Source organism: Salvelinus namaycush, chromosome 4 (assembly GCF_016432855.1).
Source record: "Salvelinus namaycush isolate Seneca chromosome 4, SaNama_1.0, whole genome shotgun sequence".
Taxonomy (NCBI): Eukaryota; Metazoa; Chordata; class Actinopteri; order Salmoniformes; family Salmonidae; genus Salvelinus; species Salvelinus namaycush.
In genome coordinates, this window is record NC_052310.1 from 37,701,234 (window position 1) to 37,725,356 (window position 24,123).

Here is a 24,123-nt window from a genome sequence, read left to right on the forward strand (position 1 = left end):
ATCCATGTTTGAGTAAAAACACTTGATTTATCTGTGTTGTGTTGATATAGAGTTATTATGTTTTTGGAAGTTAAACTTAAAATTGTCAGGTGACTCTGTTTTTAGAGGATTGTGTGTAATTTAACATTTGTAGACTTTATGATACTTTTACACAATATTGTATGCATGTTTGAAGAAAGAAAAGTATATTTCTGAAACAGTATTAAGCAGTTTGTTGTGCTATGACGTCTAATTCATCATGATGAATTGGTATGAAAACCGTCAAACAAATTGACGTTCAATAATGAAACCACAAATTCCCACCATCATCAAAGTAATGTGCACCACTCATTATGACAGATGCTTACAGTTTACTGGAATGAGCATTATGCATGTTAAGGTGGGTTCAAATCATAAAACGAAATGACCACTGAAATCTACTCATCAGAACAATTTACACGTGTCAACAATGAATAATGGTTTAAGTTGATTGCAAAATAGTTGGGAAGAGAATTTCGATGTAGCGATTCCATGACACATGGTTTATGAACAGATACACAAAACAACGCCGGATTCAACACTTAAAATAGTTTTTTCCATTTAAATTATTATACAAAATCGAGCTAATTGACACGAATCAACCGAGGCACCCAGGGCCCACAGCAGCCTGTTCAGTCTCCACGTTTCCAAGTAGTTGCCAGGCCACTTGATCGTCTACTCTGCTGTCATTGGCGATATGTAGTGTCTGTCATGCTGGGCCACTGGCATGGACTTTCCCTATCCGTATCCACTATCTGAAGCTCGCGGTTCTGCTTTACTCATTGGAGTTCCATGTTGCCATTCTATAGTCTGCAATCTACTGAACGCCTCTTCTTTGCTCGGCTTTAACAGGAATGAATACCACGGCCGAAAAGAAGTGTCGGCCAAGAGACATTTTATAATTTTTAACATGTACATTGTCTTAGATATTTGATTAGAGAGACCATTCGGAATGAAATTGAAAACCGGCCGCATACATTTTTGTGTTTCATCGACACCGTGGAGCTCAAGGGGGATATGTGCCTGACTTATAGCCATTTTTTTGCAGACAAAGAGAGCTACTGAATACTGGTTATAAAAGACAAAAGGGTAAGTTGAGAATACTTATAACCACGACTAATTACGGAATACATGTTAGCTATTTAGCTAGTTTCTATCGCAAGATAACAGTATTGTCTAGATACGTCTGTCTGTAATTTCGTGTCAGATTTGTTCATGCTAGCTAACTAAGTTAACTAACGTTCGCTAGCTAGCTAGCAGACCAACTCGATATTGAAGCTCATGTTAGCATCATGCCAGCTAGATAGCTAGCCACCGTTATTTGGGAAATACAGCGCTTTTGGAGGGGGGGGGGGGATCTGTCGGTGAAGTTTATTTTTGTATAGTAACGTTACCATTGACCTAGCGAGGTGTATTATCACAACTCCCATCTGTCTAACACCAATTCGTATTAGACAGCTCCTTACAGGTCATGATGTAATGATAACTATTGTCAATGTCCAGTGGTGGTAATAGTTGGCTAGCTACAGTAACTAGCTAGTTTAGTTAGCTAGCTAGCCAGTGCTCTGACCGAGAATAGGCCTTGATTTGGCACTACTACACCCTTTTAAATGGCTCTATCTCGCATGCAATGCTAAAATATTCGTTTGATTGCCTAAATATTAGCATGTCCAATACTAATCTCACAATGTAACTAATTAATATTGTTTTGAAAATATTCATCAGTTATGTTGGTAGTTAGTTAGCTAGGTTATAGCCTAGCTAGCTACGTTACCTCACCAATGCAATGAATGTTCCAAATTATAGTTACGTTATAGCTGATTTCGTTCTGTGCATTCACCATACTCTAATGCTATTATGAAATATTTCACTTCGTCCTTATATAAAAACAATGAATGGAGTCAATCCAAGAATAACAGCCTTGCTAATTGTTTCCTTATCTGTCCCTGGTATGCCTTCCACCATTGTCATGCAGTAACCTTAAACGTGATTTATTGTAGGGCTAGCCTATCCCAAGGCTATACTGGCATATTATTTAAGATAAGTCAACTTTATTGTTCATTACGTTTGCACAGAATTGGAATGTCTTTGCCTCTCTGGCCTACAGTAAAACGATAGAACGGATATTAAACATTTACATGTCAGTTAATCAGTCTTATTTAGGATTGTCACTGCAGAGGGGATAAAATATTTTATTAGTCCATTCTTCCTTGCCTTTTAGTCTCTGACCTGACAGCAGCATTGTGAAGGATGCCTGCAGTAGGTGGGTGGTGTTGAGCACCTGGAGTTCTTTCCTGGAGATGTTCTGTGTGTACACTTATTGGAATTGTGGCTGTTTCCTGACGACTGTTTTACTGACCTGATTGACGACTTGTGCCAGTTTACGCCTCTTCCTGACTGAGAAGTTCCCATACCAGCACGAGGAGATGTTGAAAGTGAGAACACTCTCGATCAGTGATCTGTAAACCATAGTCAGTGTGTGTTTTGCTTTCTTTAAAACTTTATTTATTTATTTCACCTTTATTTAACCAGGTAGGCTAGTTGAGAACAAGTTCTCATTTACAACTGAGTCGGAAGACACTGCGTTTTTTAAAATAAATGAGGTAATTGTTTTCCTTGAGGTTGTTTGTGGTCTAAAAATTGTCCCCAAGTATTTAAAATGTGTGACTTGCTCCACATCCTACTCCCCAGCTTACCTCCAAGGCACAATTCTTTAGTCTTGGTGACATTAAGGTCAATGAAGCTGTTGTCAATCCACGTCACAAGGCAGTCACGGAACTGGGAGTAGCTTGAGCTAGACTTGCCCTCCAGGCAAGCAACCAGAGCCATATCGTCCACATATTTGCCACTCTGGTCATTTTTTGGGTCAAGAGTGACACAGCCAGTGGTCAGGGATGAGTTGATAGGAAGTTAAGAATGGGAGGTCTCCAGAGATGGTCTGGAGGAGGGGGTGGGGTCGGGCGGCCAGACGTCGCAGGATTTCATCTGGACAGAGAGGCGAAAAATGGGTAAAGGCGTAGGGTAGTTCTCAGAGAGTGGGACCAGTGGACTCAATAGGCTGAGGATAATAAAATCACATCTCGCAGATGTGCTCATACTTGATATTTTTCAGTTTGCACACATCTATTTTTAGGTGCAAATGCAAGTAAAATGGTCGCACTGAATAGCCCTTGACTAGGGTGCCCTAAACACTGACCCTCTGGGGTTGATCCCTCAGGGACTTTCGGATCCACAGCACCAGGTCCGAGTTGACATTTAGGTCACAAAGGTGTTTAAGTAGAAAGTGTGGTTGCACTATATTAAAGACTGTGGAGAAGTCCATGAATACGATTTTGATGTGTTGGCCTAGTCAACGCTAATTTTGTTTTCATAATTAAAATGTATATGAAACGTATAGGCCTATGCATTAGTGTAATGCAGGGGTGACCAATCTTCCTCAGACTGGAGAGTTACTGGGTATGCAGGCTTTGCTCCAACCCTACTATACTCAGAAAAAAAAGAAACGTCCTCTCACTGTCAACTGCGTTTATTTTCAGCAAACTTAACATGTGTAAATATTTGTATGAACATAACAAGATTCAACAACTGAGACAAACTGAACAAGTTCCACAGACATGTGACTAACAAATGGAATAATGTGTCCATGCAAAATCAAAAGTAACAGTCAGTATCTGGTGTGGCCACCAGCTGCTTTAAGTACTGCAGTGCATCTCCTCCTCATGGACTGCACCAGATTTGCCAGTTCTTGCTGTAAGATGTTACCCCACTCTTCCACCAAGGCACCTGCAAGTTCCCGGACATTTCTGGGGGGAATGGCCCTAGCCCTCACCCTCCGATCTAACAGGTCCCAGATGTGCTCAATGGGTTTGAGATCCTGGCTCTTCGCTGGCCATGGCAGAACACTGACATTCCTGTCTTGCAGGAAATCACGCACAGAACAAGCAGTATGGCTGGTGGCATTGTCATGCTGGAGGATCATGTCAGGATGATCCTGCAGGAAGGGTACCACATGAGGGCGGAGGATGTCTTTCCTGTAACGCACAGCATTGAGATTGCCTGCAATGACAACAAGCTCAGTCCGATGATGCTGTGACGCACCGCCCCAGACCATGACAGACCCTCCACCTCCAAATCGATCCCGCTCCAGAGTACAGGCCTCGGTGTAATGCTCATTCCTTTGACGATAAACACGAATCTGACCATCACTCCTGGTGAGACACAACCGGGACTCGTCAGTGAAGAGCACTTTTTGCCAGTCCTGTCTGGTCCAGCGACGGTGGGTTTGTACCCATAGGTGACGTTGTTGCTGGTGATCTGTCTGGTGAGGACCTGCCTTTACAACAGGCCTACAAGCCCTCAGTCCAGCCTATTGCGGACAGTCTGAGCACTGATGGAGGGATTGTGCATTCCTGGTGTAACTCGGGCAGTTGTTGTTGCCATCCTGTACCTGTCCTGCAGGTGTGATGTTCGGATGTACCGATCCTGTGCAGGTGCTGTTACATGTGGTCTGCCACTGCGAGGACAATCAGCTGTCCGTCCTGTCTCCCTGTAGCGCTGTCTTAGGCGTCTCACAGTACGAACATAGCAATTTATTGCCCCGGCCACATCTGCAGTCCTCATGCCTCCTTGCAGCATGCCTAAGTCATGTTCACACAGATGAGCAGGGACCATGAACATCTTTCTTTTGGTGTTTTTCATAGTCAGTAGAAAGGCCTCTTTAGTGTCCTAAGTTTTAATGACTGTGACCTTAATTGCTTACCGTATGTAAGCTTTCAGTGTCTTAACGACCGTTCCACAGGTGCATGTTCATTAATTGTTTATGGTTGATTGAACAAGCATGGGAAACAGTGTTTAAACCCTTTACAATGAAGATCTGTGAAGTTATTTGGATTTTTACAAATTATCTTTTGAATGACAGGGTCCTGAAAAATGGACCTTTCTTTTTTTGCTGAGTTTATATCTGAAGTAACACAATCCATCCATAATGGTCTTATATGGGCTGTTGGTGTGTATTATGTGAAATTGGGTTGCTCAGTGTCATTTGGCAAAGCAGGAATTTCAGATTGCTGCCGTTTTAGTTGTGTTAAGAGGGTGTTTGTTGTGTTGTCAGTTTGTCGTCGCCTCAATAGGTTGATCTCTGCAACCCCCTCTCCCTTTCATAGGCTAGGCCTACATCTTAGCTTTGCATTGAATACACTGAGATGCTGCACAGGCATGCTGCATAGAGAGGTTTGCATTTACAGTGCATTCAAAAGTATTCAGACACCTTGACTTTTTCCACATTTTGTTACGTTACAGCCATATTCTAAAATGGATTCAATAACTTTTCCCCCTCATCAATCTACACACAATACCCCATAATGACAGTGGAAACCGGTTTTTAGAATTTTTTGCAAATGTATTTAAAAAATTGAATTATTTTACATAAGTATTCACACCCTTTGCAATGAGACTTAATTGACATCAGGTGCATCCTGCTTCCATTGATCATTCTTCTACAACTTGATTGGAGTCCACCTGTGGTAAATTCAATTGATTGGACATGATTTGGAAAGGCACACCTTTCTATGTAAGGTCCCACAGTTGACAGTGCATGTCAGCGCATAACCAAGCCTTGAGGTCGAATTGTCCGTAGAGCTCCGAGACAGGATTGTGTCGAGGCACAGAGTTGGGAAGGGTACCAAAACATTCCTGCTGCATTGAATGTCCAAGAACACAGTGGCCTCCATCATTCTTAAATGGGAAAACATTTGGATCCTCAAAGTTTCTTCCTAGAGCTGGCCGCCCGGCCAAACTGAGCAATCAGGGGAGAAGGGCCTTGGTCAGGGTGGTCACTCTGACAGAACTCCAGAGTTCCTCTGGAGATGGCAGAACCTTCCAGAAGGACAACCATCTCTGCAGCACTCCTCCAATCAGATCTTTATGGTAGAGTGGCCAGACGGAAGCCACACCTCAGTAAAAGGCACATGACAGCCTGCTTGGAGTTTGCCAAAAGGCAGCTAAAGATTCTCAGACCGTGATCAAGCAAGATTCTCTGCTCTGATGAAACCAAGATTGAACTCTTTGGCCTGAATGCCAAGCATCACTTCTGAAGAGAACCTGGTGCCATCCCTACGGTGAAGCATGTTGGTTGCAGCATCATGCTGTGGGGATGTTTTTCAGCGGCAGGGACTGGGAGACTAGTCAGGATCGAGGGGACAAATGGATGGAGCGAAGTACAGTGATCCTTGATGAAAACCTGCTCAGGACCTCAGATTGGGGAGAAGGTTCACCTTCCAACAGGAGAACGACCATAAGCACACAGCCAAGACAACACAGGAATGGCTTCGGGACAAGTCTCAATGTCCTTGAGTGGCCCAGCCAGAGGCAGGACTTTGAACCTGATTGAACATCTCTGGAGAGACTTGACAATAGTTGTGCACCGACGCTCCCCATCCAAACTGACAGAGCTTGTGAGGATCTGCAGAGAAGAATGGGTGAATCTCTCCAAACACAGGTGTGCCAAGTTTGTATCGTCATACCCAAGACGACTCGAAGCTGTAATCGCTGCCAAAGGTGCTTCAGCAAAGTACTGAGTAAATGGTCTGAATACTTATGTCAATGTGATATTTCTTCTTCTTCTTATTATTATTATTGATTTATTTTTATTTTAAAAACCTGTTTTTTGCTTTGTCATTGGGTGTTGTGTGTAGATCGAGAGGAATAATTTAATCCATTTTAGAATAAGGCTGTAACAAAGTGGAGGGGTCTGAAGACTTTCCGAATGCACTGTAGGCCTACTACTTGTCTGCTAGTGATCTTTCTATACCAGTCTCACATCTGCATTATTATTTGGGTGCTGCGTTTGGAACGCTCACTCAAGTCTTTTTGATGCCTAATCAGAATGCAGCCATGCTAATGTGGACACAGGATGGACAGCCTAACCACAGTATCTTATAGGCTACCCTGTGTAGAAGCAGTAAGCAGATGTGGGCCTCACTACTCTTAGACCTGGAAAACTGTGGTTTTCATTACAGTGTTGTGGCTGTGCATTTAGCCTATGCTACATCCCATATCCTAGTGCCCACCACCGCCTTATCATTCTGAAACACTGAAACAACGTAGCCTTTAATTCTCAATCAAATGTAGGCTATGTGCCAGGCATTGCGTGCGGGCACTCGCCAAAATTCAGATTCCTCACCGGCCCAACATAACCACTGTTAAAGTTGCACAATCACAATATTTATTTCTGTGTAAAACAACACATGGTCTAGCTATTCTTGGGCACAATTTTAAAGCTGGTTTTGGAAAGTAAATCCTCCAATGCTTCTTGTCTTGTAAACTAACTTTTCTTTGTTTGTTTTCGTGGACGTGATTAGCCTTTGTCAGGATGAAGTCCGCCAACCCACATGGAAAAACATGGCCCCCTTTTAAGATGGTTTTGATATTGCTTCATATTACCAACCAGTCCATCGGGAGGGAAATGTGAACAAACGAAAATAGCAAACAGCTTTATGCTAGTTCTCATGCACTTTTCTCCTATTAAGTGTGTTTGCTGAAAACTGCATTGTCCAGTAGACTCGAGTTCTTTATTTCACCACCACCTTGTGTGTGTGTGTGTGAGAGAAAAGCCTAATTCAGGAAACTGTTCCCAGTCAGTCTGTGTATGGAGTTGAACTATACGTGCAAGCAGAGTACTCTGCATAGATTAGCTCACACGAGCTACCCATGCGCGTACAGTACAGTATGTTCATAGTTAGTCTTGCTGTGAGTGGGATGAAGCTTGCCTTGGTTGGTTGACTGTTATAATGGAAGTAATCGAGGCCACCCCTAGTTTGAAATTATTGTGGGGGAATTTCTGTGCCTATCAGAACCTAGTGTATACGTGAATGACCTTGCTGTTTGAATTGGATTGGCCTAAATCCTTATATTAACTGTACACTTTTTATGGGATAGTGATTTTTTTTTTTTTCCCATGAGGCTCATGACAATCGTGATGGATAGGTTAATGCAATTGAAAATGCCTTCTAACCAGACCCGCACGGAATCTGCGCTTGCAGAATTCCGCTGAAAATCTGTGGAATTTCAAAGAGAATGCATACGATTCTAAATCTAAAAATAAGCTGCCAACTGATGGCAAAGTTAAATAACATGTACTTGTTGTATAATCTACACTTTGTCCTCTGTTTTCATTGATATATTTGAATCACTGAAAAGTGTAGCCAGAGGTGTAGCTCCTCCCCTGTGTGAGAGGTGCAGGGTGCATACAGCACGGTGAGTGAATGACAGCTGTCTGAGGAGAGAAGTATCTAGCAAAAAATGGCATCAAACAGCGTTGGAGCACCTGAGGTCACTCCGACACAAGAAGAAGAGGGGCTAGTGGAACAGGTAAGCATTCTGATGCTTTAGCTAGCTAGTAGGTTTGCTCTAGCTGGTTAATATCTGTTCTTGACAATTACGTTTTTGTCTATCTACATAGTGGCAAGTTACCTAGCTAACATTATCCTTGCACACTTCCCACCTTTGTCACATCAGCTCCATCACGTCATTTAGGCTTTCTAGCTAACTTAACATTTCCTTAGCTATCTCCACCACAGCACTCTGGCTGTCAAAACAAGTGACAAGTTTAGGAATTACAAAAGCAAGTCACAAGACATATTTTGACTTTTTTTGTGACTTTTTTGTTGTTGTTTACTATCATTGTTTGAAAATCTTCAAGCGAGAGTGTGCTTAGCTTCAAAGCTTGATACCTACTGTAGGCCTGCTATTGAACTCAACCTGAAATCTTAATTTACCAAATGTAACCGTTCTTTTTTTTTTTTTTTTCAGTCCAAACAAGAACACGGACCCTGGCCTAATGTCTGGCAAAGACCCCCTCCACAACTGAGAGAAAGGAGTTCATCTTGGACTTCAAGAACATTCATCAAAGCAGACCATACAGTGCATTGGGAAATACTTATGTAAATAAGATATTTCTGTTTTTTTATTTTTAATAAATTTGCTCACTATTTACATCGGCCGCATGCTTCTCAACCGAAACAGTTTGTGGATATATTTACATTTTGTGACGTTTTGGAGATCCTTTAGGGTTTTGTCAGCGGTTCGGGCGTACACTTAAATTATTATATTTTTTTTGTTAAGAGTTCTAGCCAAAGTTTGGAAGCCGAAGTCTACGCCCCTTCGTCGATGATTGGTCAACTGTAGGAGTGATGTGAGTTTCTGCTTCTTGTCGACCCGAAACTCGGTGTGGATTCAACATGGCGAACGACAACTTTGAGCATCGATTGACCGAGGAGCTACAAAAGTACCTACACCAGTACAATTCTAGCCATACATTATATAAAGACCAGCATGTAAATGCCAATTCATGGAGGGAGATTGCAGAGACGCTGGGGTCCGACCCGAACCCTTGTTCGATAAAGTGGGTTAGGTTTCAGGACAAGTTCGTCAAGGCAAAGAAAATAAACAAGGACCGCAGTGGAAATGTCGGTGGAAACTCCAGAAATTTTACTGCTTTCTTTTTCGGCATGGGAAGACTGAAAGCAGCATGGCATCTTCACCAAAGGATGGGGCATGTTGTATTTTCTATTGTAGCCATTGAAAAGAGCAGCCATGTTTTGCTAACAATAGCTAACCAGCTAGCTTAGGCTACTTGCAGCATACTCGTGCAGGGAAAGCAAGCCAACCAACCTAACTTAAGATCTTTACTACTTTTGAGCAAACAAAATTTTGTCATAGAAAGAAATTCATAAGCTTTGGTAGCAAGGTCCAGCTAGTTGAGTAGCTAGGCCAGGCTTTCTCTACTCAAGTGTTTGCAACATTATATAGTCTATTGTAGTCTCGGTTAATGATATTTGATGTTCATTAATGTTTTGGATATGTGTACTAAATAGCCCTCTACTTTATTTTAAAGACACAAACACCATTGAATGAAAACAGCACCTGGTTTTGTTCTCTGCACCCCAGCACTGCATGTTCATCGGCCCCAAGCACTACCTCTGCCCCCAGTACTGACTGGTGATCGGCTCTTAACCCATTTCCTGCAATGAGTTGCAGTGCAGAATTAGAAACAATATCCATGCTGGACCTGCAAAGCTCTGTCCTGGGCCCACCTCCAAGACCTACTCCACTGGCTTGCTCCTCATTGATGCCACAGAGCAGCAGGGGTGTGAGAAGGGAGAAAAGAGCTGCAGTCCTTGACACATCATGCACTGAGCCACCAGCTTCTCCCAGAGGTAAATAAATAATTTCAGACTTTACTCTGATCCCCTTTCCTCTGTTCTGTTCTTTTTCCTCATCTCCGCACCACACACGACTCTCCAGACACTCCTAATTTTTCTTCTCATCCTCTCCACAGGGTCCTGGTACCTATAGCCGATTTCATCGATGAACTCCTGTCAAAACTCCGGGACGAATTTGATCACCAGCTGCATGAGTTCGTGCATGACTTCAAGAAGAGGAGATTGACCGAACAACTGGGAACGCAGTGAAATGAACAACCTGTTCTATTGTTCAGACATCTCCGGAGTCAGACACTAGACCCTGTTTCATTTTATTCCATTGACACTTTTGTTATTTACATGTCTGTTCATAAGACACTTTTTATTAATTTTTTACTATTGTTCCAATATATACATACATACAAAAGTATGTATGTATGTTTGTATGTGAACACCCCTGCAAATTAGTAGATTCAGCTATTTGTCACACCCATTGCTGACAGGTGTATAAAATCAGGCACACAGCCTCCGTAGACAAACATTGGCAGTAGAATGGCCTTAATGAAGAGTTCAGCTACATTCAACTTGGCACTGTCATAAGATGTCACCTTTCCAACAAGTCAGTTCATCAAATTTCTACTCTACTAGAGTTGTACCGGTCAACTGGGCTCCCAAGTTTTGCAGCGGTCTAAGGCACTGCATCTCAGTGCTAGAGGCGTCACTACAGAACTTGGTTCGATTCCAGCCTGTATCACAACTGGCCGTGATTGGGAGTCACATAGAGCGGCACACAATTGGCCCAGCGTCGTTAGTTTGGCCGGGGTAGGCCGTCATTGTGAATAAGAATTTGTTCTTGCCTAGTTAAATAAATAAACGATGTGCTGTTATTGTGAAGTGGAAACGTCTAGGAGCAGCAACGGCTCAGCCGCAAAGTGGTAGGCCACACAAGCTCATAGAACGGCACCGCTGAAGCGCATAGCGCGTAAAAATTGTCTGTCCTCGGTTGCAACACTCACCACCATGTTCCAAACTGCCTCTGGAAGCAGTCGGCACAAGAACTGTTCATCGGGAACTTCATTAAATGAGTTTCCATGGCTGAGCCCCCGCACGCACACAAGAGTAAGATCACCATGCACATTGGCTGGAGTGGTGTAAAGCTTGCCGCCATTGGACTCTGGAGCACTTGAAACGCGTTGTCTGGAGTGATGAATCGCGCTTCACCATCTGGCAGTCCTACAGACAAATCTGGGTTTGGCGAATGCCAGGAGAATGCTACCTGCCCCAATGCGTAGTGCCAACTATAAAGTTTGGTGGAGGAGGAATAATGGTCTGGGGTTGTTTTTCATGGTTCCGACTAGGCCCCTTAGTTCCAGTGAAGGGAAATCTTAACACTACAGCACACAATGACATTCTAGATGATTCTGTGCTTCCAACTTTGTGGCAACAGTTTGGGGAAGGCCCTTTCCTGTTTCAGCATGACAATGCTCCCGTGCACAAAGCGAGGTCCATAAAGAAATGTTTTATCAAGATCGGTGTGGAAGAACTTGACTGGCCTGCACAGAGCCCTGACCTCAACCCCATCGAACACCTTCGGGATGAATTGGAATGCCGACTGCGAGCCAGGCCTAATCGCCCAACCTCACTAATGCTCATAGCTGAATGGAAGCAAGTCCCCACAGCAATGTTCCAACATCTAGTGGGAAGAGTGGAGGCTGTTATAGCAGCAAAGGGGGACCACCTCCATATTAATGCCCATGATTTTGGAATTTGATTTTCGACGAGCAGGTGTCCACACGCTTTTGGTCATGTAGTGTATTTACATCGCTTATAAATATGTATCTACACTCTTGGCACTTTACATTTGACCCTTTTTTTCAGACACTGTTGTACTGTTTGTCAGAAATATTTGTAACACTTATATTTTATTCCATACACTTGTTTACATGTCTGTTCTCAGCAAACAATTTTGTATTGCGTTTTACTTTCAGACGCAAGAATAAAGGTTTATCTGTGTGCTGAAAAAGCTCTGTTGGCATTTCTTCTCAATTCAAGGTGTTTCAATGCATTCTATTTGAAGCTGACAAACTACAGAAGAGCTCTGTGCCACAGAGTTTCTTCTACTTGTGGTGTAGTTCAATCTAATCTAAATTACTGCATGCTGAGAAGTCCCAGAATTAGGTTTCATTTTTATCAAGGTTAAAACTACTGGTTCACAGTGCACACAAAGAACTGAGTATTTGTGTCCTAGAATCCTTATCCTTGAAGCCGAATGCATGCTCTGACTCTCGGACAATGAAAGTAGTGTTAGTTCCAGGTACGCCCAGGTTTATTGAGATGGACACCTGTGAATGAGAGGTAACGGGTGTCAGATATATACTGTACAAAAATATAAACGCCACTTGTGAGAATTTCTACGATTTTATTGAGTTCCAGTTCATATAAGGAAATCAGTCAATGGAAATCAATTCACGAGGCCCTAATCTATGGATTACATGTCTGCAGGGGTGCTTCTATGAGTGGGCCTTGGATGGAATAGGCCCACCCACTGGGGAGCCAGGCCCAGCCAATCAGAATGAGTTTTCCCCCACAAAAGGGCTGTATTACAGACAGAAATACTCATCAGCATGAGATTTTTTTTAGTTGTGCAGTGGCAAAAATATATACTGTATATATTTGCGGCCATCTAAGTGAACTAATCCATTGCAGAAGCAGACTAAAAGCCAAATCGAGCTCTGTATCGCATCGCCATGCGCCTCCCAAATGTAACAATACGGAGGGCTCTAGAGCTCCGCATTGACATGATTGGTGAGGGCACGTCGGGGCGGTACATCCTGTATAAACACAAACTTACTTTCTTGACAACTTCCTTCACAACAGCTCTGTACTGTGCTCCACAAAGCACAAGAAGTATGAATGCCCTGACTTCTGTAGAGGCCGTATCTCCGTAAATGCTGCATGGCCAATGCAGACGTCGGAATGACCGTGCAGTGCCCAGATGCATAATGCACTTCTTTCTCCAGAATGTTCTCTCTCCCGCCAGTTTGTGCACATTGTTTCATAACTTTATTGTGTGCGTTTGATTGTTAGTGTATATCAATTCCCCATTACATACAGTGCCTTCGGAAAGTATCTAGACCCCTTGACTTTTTCTGCATTTTGTTAGGTTACAGCCTTATTCTGATTATTATTATTATTTTTATATAAATAAAAAATCGTATCAATCTACACACAATACCCAATAATGACAATGCAAAAACAGGTATTAAAAATGTTTGCCAAAAAAAAGTATTAAGACCTGTTACTCAGTACTTTATTGAAGCACCTTTGACAGTGATTACAGCCTCGAGTCTTCTTGGTTATGAAGCTACAAGCTTGGCACACCTGTATTTTGGGAGATTCACCCATTCTTCTCTGCAGATCCTCTCAAGCTCTGTCAGGTTGGATGGGGAGTGTTGATGCACAGGGCTTTTCAAGTCTCTCCAGAGATGTTTGATCGGGTTCAAGTTCGGGCTCTGGCTGGGCCACTCAAGGACATTGAGACTTGTCCCGAAGTCACTCCTGCGTTGTTTTGGCTGTGTGCTTAGGGTTGTTGTCTTGTTGGTAGGTGAACCTTCACCCAGTCTGAGGTCCTGAGCACTCGGGAGCAACTTTTCATTAAGGATCTCTCTGTACTTTGCTCCGTTCATTTTTGCTTTGATCCTGAGTAGTTTCCCAGTCCCTGCTGCTGTAAAACATCCCCACAGCATGATGCTGCCACCACCATGCTTCACCCTATGGATGTTGCCAGGTTTCCTCCAGACGTGACGCTTGGCATTCAGGCCAAAGAGTTTTAATCTTGGTTTCCTCATTGTCTGAGGAGTCTTTTTATGTACCTTTTGGTAAACTCCAAGCGGGCTGTCGTGAGCATTTTACTGAGGAGTGGCTTCCGTCTGGCCACTACCATAAAGGCCTGATTGGTGGAGTGCTGCAGAGATGGTTGTCCTTCTGGAATGTTCTCCCATCTCCACAGAGGAGCTCTGACAGAGCGACCATCGGGTTCTTTTCTCCCTCGATTGCTCAGTTTGGCCGGGCGGCCAGCTGTAGGAAGGGTCTTGGTGGTTCCATTCCATTTAAGAATGATTGAAGCAAGGAAGCAACTTTGTTCTTGGGGACCTTCAATGCTGCAGAAATGTTTTGGTACCCTTACCCAGATCTGTGCCTCGACACAATCCTGTCTCAGAGCTCTACGGACAATTCTTTCCACCTCATGGCTTAGTTTTTGCTCTGACATGCACTGTCAACTGTAGAACCTTATATAAACAGGTGTGTGCCTTTCCAAATCATGTCCAATCAATTGAATTTACCACAGGTGGACTACAATGAAGTTGTAGGAACTTTTCAAAGATGATCAATGGAAACAGAATGCACCTGAACTCCATTTCCAGTCTCATAGCAAAGGGTCTGAATACTTAGTTAAGGTATTTTTTTTTTTTTTTATACATTTCAAGAAATTTGGTTTTCACTTTGTCATTATGGGTATTGTGTGTAGATTGCCTGTTAATGTTTTTATTTAGTCCGTTTTAGATTAAGACTAATAAAACGTGGAAAAGGTCAAGGGGTCTGAATACTTTCCGAAGGCACTGTTTATATCACCAGTAGAACATTTTACTGTTAATTCCTTTAATTTCTGATCTATGTTTTTTTGGTTACGGTAATTTCTGTTAATGAATTCAATGTTATTTTTTTTATTTTACTGTTTTCATTGTCGGACTGGACACATTGTTTGCATGGCACACAACCTATGCAACACTTGTGAGAAACAAGTTTTGGTTAATTTCATTCAATTTAGGTCTGTCAATTCAATTTAGTGTTTTGTTTGAAGTGCTCCTGTCAATGTTGAGTAAGGCCGCACACCTGATTACACTTAGAAGTAGGTCTATAGGCTACCTGGCCTGCGCGCAAATGAAGGCATATAAATTTGCCCCTTTGGGGATCTGATAGTATTTCTGATTGGCTTAACACAACACCACTAATGAGCTGTGGAGCTTTTCAAAGTAATGTTTTCTTCACCTCAAACAGTAAGCAAACAAAGTCTGTTTTTACATCAATTGAGTGACTATAGTTCCTCAGTGTATTTAAAAAATCTTTCCAGCTCTCTCCCTTTCGATAACCACTCAATGTGAAAGGAAAAAATGTAATGCTCGGATCCAGTGGAAACGTCATAAAATAGGCCTACCTGATTACTTCTTACCAGTGCTTGACTTGGATTGAAATAGGTTTCGGTGCTCATTTTAGGTACTGGTACTGTTTATTTAGGTGCAATAGCTCCACAACGCTTTTGAGCTAGTATTCTATAATAGGAACAGGAGCTCAAGCACTAGAAAATTTGAGGTGTCGGTACTCGGGTCCAGTGAGCTCCTGCCCAAGTCAAGCACTGCTTCTTATCCCTTGCACAAATAGCCTGTGTGTCCAGAGCTCACTGGGGTGGGAAACTCTTGAGGAACCAGAATATTTTATACAATGTTGCAAGTTCGCTAGCTCAAGCTTCTGGCTGAACCAAAGTTAATAGTTGATACAATGTTTCAAGTTTGTTGCAGACATGCCATGTGTAGTCAGTGATTTATTGGATATTTATTTTTATCAGGATATGTTCTACCTACAGGCTGCAATGTTTTTATTTGTAGGCTTGTAGGGTATTTTTACATAGTTGCAATGGCAATAGAAGTTACTTCTTGGGTTTGTATGATCTTCATTTAGATTTGGATAGCATTTTGATTAACCATATGACAAAGATTGAGATATGAAGACATTATTATAAATATTCCAACATCTAGTGGAAAGCCTTCCCATAAGAGTGAAGGCTGTTACAGCAGTAAAGGGGAGACCAACTCCATTTTAATGCCCATGATTTTGGAATGAGATGTTCGACAAGCAGGGAGCATGCGAGCACACTCGTTCGGTTAGGCTAGCCGACAGCCTTGAGCCTACCATGAGCAACCTTATGAGTTATGCTAAGTTTAGATCAGGGGTTCCCAAACTTTTTCGCTTCGTGACCCACCAGTTGAGGTGTCTTGAGTCGTGACCAGCATAAGGGTTGAGCGGTGAAAAAACATACAGACCAAAGAAAAAAATATCTTGACAGCGGAGAGAATTTTTTTTCATTTTCAAAGCTAATCACCTGCAATTCCACACATCCTACCAAGGAGCTGAAATAAAAATTGTGGCGTTTTTAAACTAATTTCCTGCAATTCTACACATTTTGATATGGCTAATGCCGTGTTCTTATGGTCAATTCTTATAACAATCAATGGGGGCCTGATTTTCTAGCTTTTATTTTGTTGATTTAAAATTCTTTAATATTATTGGCTATTATTGAAAAATGTATAGGTCTGTTATCTTTTCTACATGCATTCAATTTGGTTTGTTTACGTTTTTTGGCAATGTCGTCCCGCGACCCACAGTTTGGGAAGCACTGGCTTAGATGGTATGAGTTAGACAGCAAACCGGATGTCATTGTTTACAATGAGCACACGACGGTAAATGCTGTTGAGGCTGGCGGTGAATGCTGTCAACCGCCACGGTAGACGGGACTTGCCGCCAGAGTTCAAATATTTCAACTTTTGCAGTCTGCCGTAGCTTTGAAGTTCAACCGCATTTCGATTTGCACTGTTTGTTTACTGAAATCACCATAGCAACGCTTACCGTCGTGCTTTTGTAGTTACCGTTGCCATCTTTCTTTCTTTCTTGGCCTGCTATGCCAGCTGGTATGACGGTGTTTGCGTCCCTCGTCTAAATGCAGAATTAGGCCTATGCTCATTACACACTGTCCACTGTTAGCTCTCTCCCCACTCGGATGTGGGTGTGTTGAATGTTTTTGTTTTGTTGAATGCAACAATTATTTTGGCATTAAGAGGGATATAGCGATCAACGTCATAATGTATTAAGGATACCGGTATTTGTGCCCACCACTTCTGTCACGTGCATATATCACGAGAGTGATGTTCGCAGCATCTTCTACCAAACGTGACATATTAGTCATGTCTCGTGCCTCTGTCTTTAGAATTCGTGACGTATGCAGTCATTTTGTCATGCCCACGCGACTTGGGTGCATGATGTGTTCCATCTTGGTCTGTTGGTTATTGTAAAAGAGAATGTGTTCTCAATGACTAGCCTGGTTAAATAAAGGTACAATTTTAAAGAAAGTCCTTGGTAAAAAAAAAATGATGATGTTATTAAGAGAATTCCTCTGATTCTAGCTCAGTCTGAATGTCATGAGTTGTGTTAGTCAGTCATTGGCTGCTCTAGGCCAGGGGAGGATAGGCCTTGGTTAATCATTGTAATCAGTCATGTGCTGAGTCTGGCTCTGATTCGTCGGGCATCTTAATATTCATTATCTCCAGCACAATACAGGTGGCTACATACACTGAGTGTACAAAACATTAGGAATACCTTCCTAATATTGAGTTGCACCCCCTTTTTCCATCAGAACAGCGTCAGTTCATCGGCCGATGGACTCTACAAGGTGTCAAGCTTTCCACAGGGATGCTGGCCCACGTTGACTCTAATGCTTCCCACAGTTGTGTCAAGTTGGCTGGATGTCCTTTGGGTGGTGGACCATTCTTGATACACACAGGGAAACTGTTGAGCGTGAAAAACCCAGCAGCGTTGCAGTTCTTGACACACTCAAATTGGTGCATCTGGCACCTACTACCATACCCCGTTCAAAGGCACCTAAATATTTTGTCTTGCCCTTACACCCTCTGAATGGCGCACACACACAATCGATGTCTCAACCTGTCTCCCCTTCATCTACACTTATTTGAAGTGGATTTAACAGGTGACATCAAGGGATTATAGAAAGAGCAAGTGTTCCTAATGTTTTGTTTTTAAGGTTTTTAAAAGATAAGGTCCTAAAAAATGTATTCTGTGACATCACAAGGTAGGATTAAAAGTAAGTTGCCCTTTAACTCAGTTGCAGCTGACCGTGCAAAATCCCTGTATGTCTATTGAAACAGGTTCCACTCTGCCTGTGTATTTCACTGTTGTAGCCAGCAAGGCCTAGTTATTGATGCTAGTACAGACTGTAGAGCCTGCTCTGCTTGGCTCATCTAACTGGGCCAACAATGTTATGTAACTGGGGCAACTATGTTATCTCTGCCAATGCAGGAGGGAGCCAGGGAGTACAACATGGCAGTTTGGAGAGCAAATGAGATCTCCCACTACTAGAGGTTTGAAGTCAATTAATGGGTTCAGTTGGAAGGAAATGCAGTGTTAAACAGATCCATTACCTTTGGTAAGGAGGGGAGAGAGCTGCCTGCCACAAGTTGAGGCTATTAGCCTAAACACGATCTTGGAGAAGCAAGCTATTTTGAAGGCATTTTGGGGTCACTGCTCTCAAGAACCTAGTATAACACACACACACACAAACCAATTAATCAGTGTACATATGTGGGCTGGCTTTCTGTCTGCTGTCTACACTGTTGTGACAGGGAAAGTTCTTGGTCAGGTCCAGACTGGCTCTGTAATACAGTACATACCAGCAGATCAGCTTGGAGAAGGCAGATCCCTGGGTTCATTTATAGCCACGGCCTTGTCTCTGTATGTTTGCCTGGCAACTCCTCACTCACCGTAACACTCCAACTACCCCCCCCCCCCCCCCCCCCCCCCCTCAATCACTCGCTCACTCGCTCTCACTCACACAAGAATCACCCAATTTCCCCCCCCACGCCCGGCTTATGTCTAGAGCAGTGGTTCCCAAACTTTTTATATTCCCGTACCCCTTCAAACATTCAACCTCCAGCTGTGTACCCCCTCTAGCATCGGGTCAGCGCACTCTCAAATGTTGTTTTTTACCATCATTGTAAGCCTGCCACACACACACACAATACAATACATTTATTAAACATAAGAATGAGTATGAGTTTTTGTCACAACCCGGCTCCTGGGAAGTGACAGAGCTCTTATAGGACCAGGGCACAAATAATAATATAATAATCAATAATTTTGCTCATTATTTAACCATCTTATATATAAAACATTATTTGTTCATTGAAAATTGTGAATAACTCATCACAGGTAAATGAGAAGGGTGTGCTTGAAAGGATGCACACAACTCTGCAATGTTGGGTTGTATTGGAGAGAGTCTTAAATCATTTTCCACACACAGTGTGTGCCTGTATTTAGTTTTCATGCTAGTGAGGGCTGAGAATCCACTCTCACATAGGTACGTGGTTGCAAAGGGCATCAGTGTCTTAACAGTGCGATTTGCCAAGGCAGGATACTCTGAGCGCAGCCCAATCCAGAAATCTGGCAGTGGCTTCTGATTAAATTCAATTTTCACAGAACCGCTTGTTGCAATTTCGATGAAGCTCTCTTGTTCAGATATCGGTTAGTGGACTGGAGGCAAGGCATTGAAGGGATAATGAATCCAGTTGTTTGTGTCATCCGGTTCGGGAAAGTACCTGCGTAATTGCACACCCAACTCACACGGGTGCTTCGCTTTATCACATTTGACATTGTCCGTAAGTTTGAGTTCATTTGCGCACACAAAATCATACAATGATGGAAAGACCTGTGTTGTCCTTGTTAATGCAGACAGAGAAGAGCTCCAACTTCTTAATCATATCCTCAATTTTGTCCCACACATTGAATATAGTTGAGGACAGTCCCTGTAATCCTAGATTCAGATCATTCAGGAGAGAAAAAACATCACCCAGATAGGCCAGTCGTGTGAGAAACTCATCATGCAAGCTGTCAGACAAGGGAAATGTATGGTTAGTAAAGAAAACTTTAAGCTCTCAATTTTAATACAACGTGTCGATACTTTGCCCCTTGATAACCAGCCCACTTCTGTATGTTATAAAAGCGTTACATATCATTGCATAGTCCAGAAAATACACGAGAGTTCAGGGGCTTTGCTTTAACAAAGTTAACCATTTTCACTTTAGTGTCCAAAACGTCTTTCAAGCTGTCAGGCATTCCCTCGGCAGCAAGAGCCTCTCGGTGGATGCTGCAGTGTACCCAAGTGGTGTCGGGAGCAACTGCTTGCACGCGTTACCACTCCACTATGTCTCCCTGTCATGGCTTTTGCGCCATCAGTACAGATGCCAACATGAGCAGCAGCTACGTTTGGCTACATACGGCCCATTAGTGGAATTCCCCCGAGAGAGTAACGGTTAATTTGAATAGATGTTAGTTATTTGACTAGGCTACCTGTATTTGACATTGTGTTGTTATTTCGCTGAACACTAGATGGTTTAATTTTATTTTTTGGCAGTGAAACGAGGCTACTCAAGCAACAACAAAAAAACTCACCCAAATGTATACCCCTGTTTTAAAATATAAATGGACTGTTTGAAAAAAATATATATTTGGCGTACCCCAGACGGCATTGCAGGGGTACGCGCAATGATCAATAGGATCACTACCATTTTGAATTTGCAGAATTGCTACATTGTCTAGGCCTAACAAAATGTTAAGGGGTTTCAATCTGCAATTGTTAATGTAGGTCATGTATTGTTTAGTAATGTAGGTCATTTATTGTTTAGTAATGTAGGTCATGTATTGTGAGATTCCTGTACCCTACGATTGGTCTAATCTGATATGTGTTCATGTCTGGCAGGGCTTGGTCACTATCCATGGAAAAAGTGGGCAAGATGTGGAGCAACCTGAGGAGCCGATGCCAGACCCTCTTCCACAGCGACAGTGCGGGACCCAGTACAGAGAACAGCGTGGTGGAAGAGGACAGTATGAACTGTGTGGCGGACCTGGGACGGGGATGCACTTCAGGCGACGCCCAGGCATCTCGGGCCTCCAGCCATTCCCGAAGCCTCTTGCCGCTTCCCGGGGTTACTGGAGGGCGACGTCACAACTGTGTGTCAGACATCCCCCAGATGGTAGAGAGAACCACAGACAGAAAAGACAATGAGGAAGCGAGGGGGGTTCCTGGGGGAGTCCCTATAGGCCAGAGAGACTCGTACTCGCGCCATGCACCTTGGGGGGGCAAGAAAAAACACTCATGTTCCACTAAGACCCAGAGCTCCATGGATACAGACAGGCGGTCGGGGCACACGCGCGGTGCCGCTGGGCGAAAGGAGCGTCGCTACGGGGTCAACTCCATCCAGGAGATGGATGACTCTGGAGACGGGGGGCGTAGTCTGAGCACCCGCTCCCTGCGCCAGCGGCTTAGCGACACAGTGGGCCTGTGTCTCCCCCTTCCCCCCCGCCGCCGCTCACTCTCCTCCTTCCAAACCCCCACCATCTCCAAGCGCAAGATCCACCTGACAGAACTGATGCTGGAGACCTGTCCCTTCCCCCAGGGCTCGGACCTGGCCAACAAGTGGCACCTGATCAAGCAGCACACAGCGCCCGTCAGCCCGCATTCCTCCACTGCTTTGCTAGACGCCTTTGACCCGGTCCACCCCTCCCCTGAGGACGAGGAGGAGCGTCTGCGCGAACGCCGCAGGCTCAGCATTGAGGAGGGAGTGGACCCCCCACCCAACGCCCAGATCCACACCCTGGAGGCCTTGGCGCAGTGCTCCTCTCTGTACAAACTGGGACCAAAGATGGCCCCCGGCATTGCAGAGGCCTCTGGGGAGGGCACGACGGCCAGCTGCTCAGGAGGGGCGGCTGGGTCGTCGTGCTCGTCGGTGCAGGTGCTCGGAGGGGCTACAGCCCAGCTGGCTGACTGCGACTCGGAGGAGGACTCCACCACCCTTTGCCTGCAGGCCCGGAGGCCTAAGCAACGCCACACGTCCGGGGATGGTCATCTGAGCCGCAACCAGTCTGGGCCCTGGAAGGTGCACACCCAGATCGACTACATCCACTGCCTGGTACCGGACCTGCTTCAGATCACTGCGCTGCCCTGCTACTGGGGCGTGATGGACCGCTACGAGGCAGAGGCTCTGCTGGATGGCCGGCCCGAGGGCACCTTCCTGTTGCGCGACTCGGCCCAGGAGGACTACCTGTTCTCGGTCAGCTTCCGTCGCTACAACCGATCGCTGCACGCCCGCATCGAGCAGTGGAACCACAACTTCAGCTTCGACGCCCACGACCCCTGCGTGTTCCACTCGTCCACCGTCACGGGCCTACTGGAGCACTACAAGGACCCCAGTGCCTGCATGTTCTTTGAGCCGCTGCTCACGGCGGCTCTCCACCGGACCTTCCCCTTCGGCTTGCAGCACCTAGCCCGCTCTGCCATCTGCCGCCGGACCACGTACGACGGCATCGGCGCCCTGCCGCTGCCCCCGGCCCTGCAGGACTTCCTCAAGGAGTATCACTACAAACAGAAAGTGCGCGTGCGCTGGCTGGAGAGGGAGCCGCCACTCAAGGTCAAATAGAGGGCGGTATCTGGCGGCCTGTGCGCCGCGGACGGAGTTGAAACAGAAAAATCCCTGCCAATCAGGAGAGGCCATACTGAATGAACATAGCACTACTCAGTCAGGCAAGGAGGGGTAACTGGAGAAACAAGGAGTTAGGTGAAGTGAGCGATCCAAGATTCACTCTAATCTCGTTATTGTTTTAGTTATCATTTACATCACTTGGGATACATATGTATCATTATATTCAGTATAATGCTGTCTGGCAAGCACACATGTTTTTAATGTTGAACAGGTTCTGAAAGGGAGAGCACAAGCCTTCATGCTTTGTGTCCCTCTCGCCTCTTTCATTCTGTCAAGTGTCTGCCTGTTCCCACAGCATGAGCTGCTTGCATGCCCCCTCATCCCCCCCAGTCTCTGTCTAGGCCCACATGGTTAGCTAGCTATGTTGTACAGTTCACTCGTGCTTTCTATCCTTCCTTTTCCATTTTCTTGATCAAGCGACTATACTGCCTGGCGGGCATCGTTAGGCCTCAGGTGTAATGTTAATCATCGCTCTCCTGGGGTTGCTGCAACTACAACTCCTGCTGCGAGTAAGTTAGGGCCCGTTTTGTCCTACAGACACGCACCCCGACATCATGCATCATTGAGTAGGCCTATGTCTAAAAAAATTTTTTTTAAAGGTGCTGTTTAGAGGTTCTGTCCTGTAGGTCTTCACCCCAAGGGCAACGCGGGAACGTGGCCACGTCCAAGGGTGCTGCTACTACATCCTGCTTCCGTACACCTATAGGGAGCAGGGCATACTCAGGAGTGGGTGTGGTTACTCCTATGCTTTTTGATATCCTCACTGTGATTTCTCTAAGCATGAATCATCGGCTCCCACCACTACTGTGTTGCCACAGAAGTACGGTTCTTATAATGGAACAATACTAACAATATTTGTCCTGGTTGTTTTCTCACGTCTGTCAGTGGCTCAAACTGGCATCAGAGCAGGCACTTTAACTTGGTCTGGTTTGTTTGTTTCTGGTACTGTGTTCTGCCTTCATGGTGTCACACTGTGCCATCCTCAGGGTTAAGTTGTTATAATTCAGGCCCATTGTTAGGTCAACAATTGAGCCCAATGGTAGAGCGAATGCCAAGAGTGTGTAAATATGTTATCAAGGCAAAGGGTGGCTACTTTGAAGAATCGCAAATATTAAATGTATTTAGGTTAGGTTACTACATGTCGGTGACAGCCGTGCGGCCCAAGTAGGCAACGGCATGGGGATTTTGTCTTCAGTCTCAAAAACCTGTCTGGGACAGCTAAATTGTGGCCAAAATCGTGTAGTGTACACCCAGCTTAACCTAACTAAACTGACCAAGACGTTACTCAAACAACATGTATATCTCTTACATAATTCTACCCAAAAACATTGACAATTTCTCACCCAGTGGCGTATGGGCTATTTAGGTATGCGCTGATGCCACCCAGTGATAAGCAGTAGGCCTACCCAGTTTATCAAAGGCAGGGGGCGCAAAATATTGTCCATGCCCAGCGCGCTTCACCGGTGCAGCACTCCACCAATGTTCAGTCAAAAAAGTATCCAACATAAATCGTGTAGCCAATCGTA

The 24,123-nt window shown here is 44.3% G+C and overlaps 1 protein-coding gene across 1 annotated transcript; it reads left to right on the forward strand.

Annotated features, from left to right (window-relative positions):
- The first annotated feature begins 846 nt into the window (after positions 1-846).
- Positions 847-23,073, forward strand: LOC120046498 (suppressor of cytokine signaling 5-like). The gene is made up of 2 exons (XM_038991783.1): positions 847-1,107; positions 20,818-23,073. The coding sequence occupies exon 2, from the start codon at positions 20,834-20,836 to the stop codon at positions 22,532-22,534; it is 1,701 nt and encodes a 566-aa protein (XP_038847711.1). The 5' UTR covers positions 847-1,107; positions 20,818-20,833; the 3' UTR covers positions 22,535-23,073.
- The last annotated feature ends 1,050 nt before the right edge of the window (positions 23,074-24,123 follow it).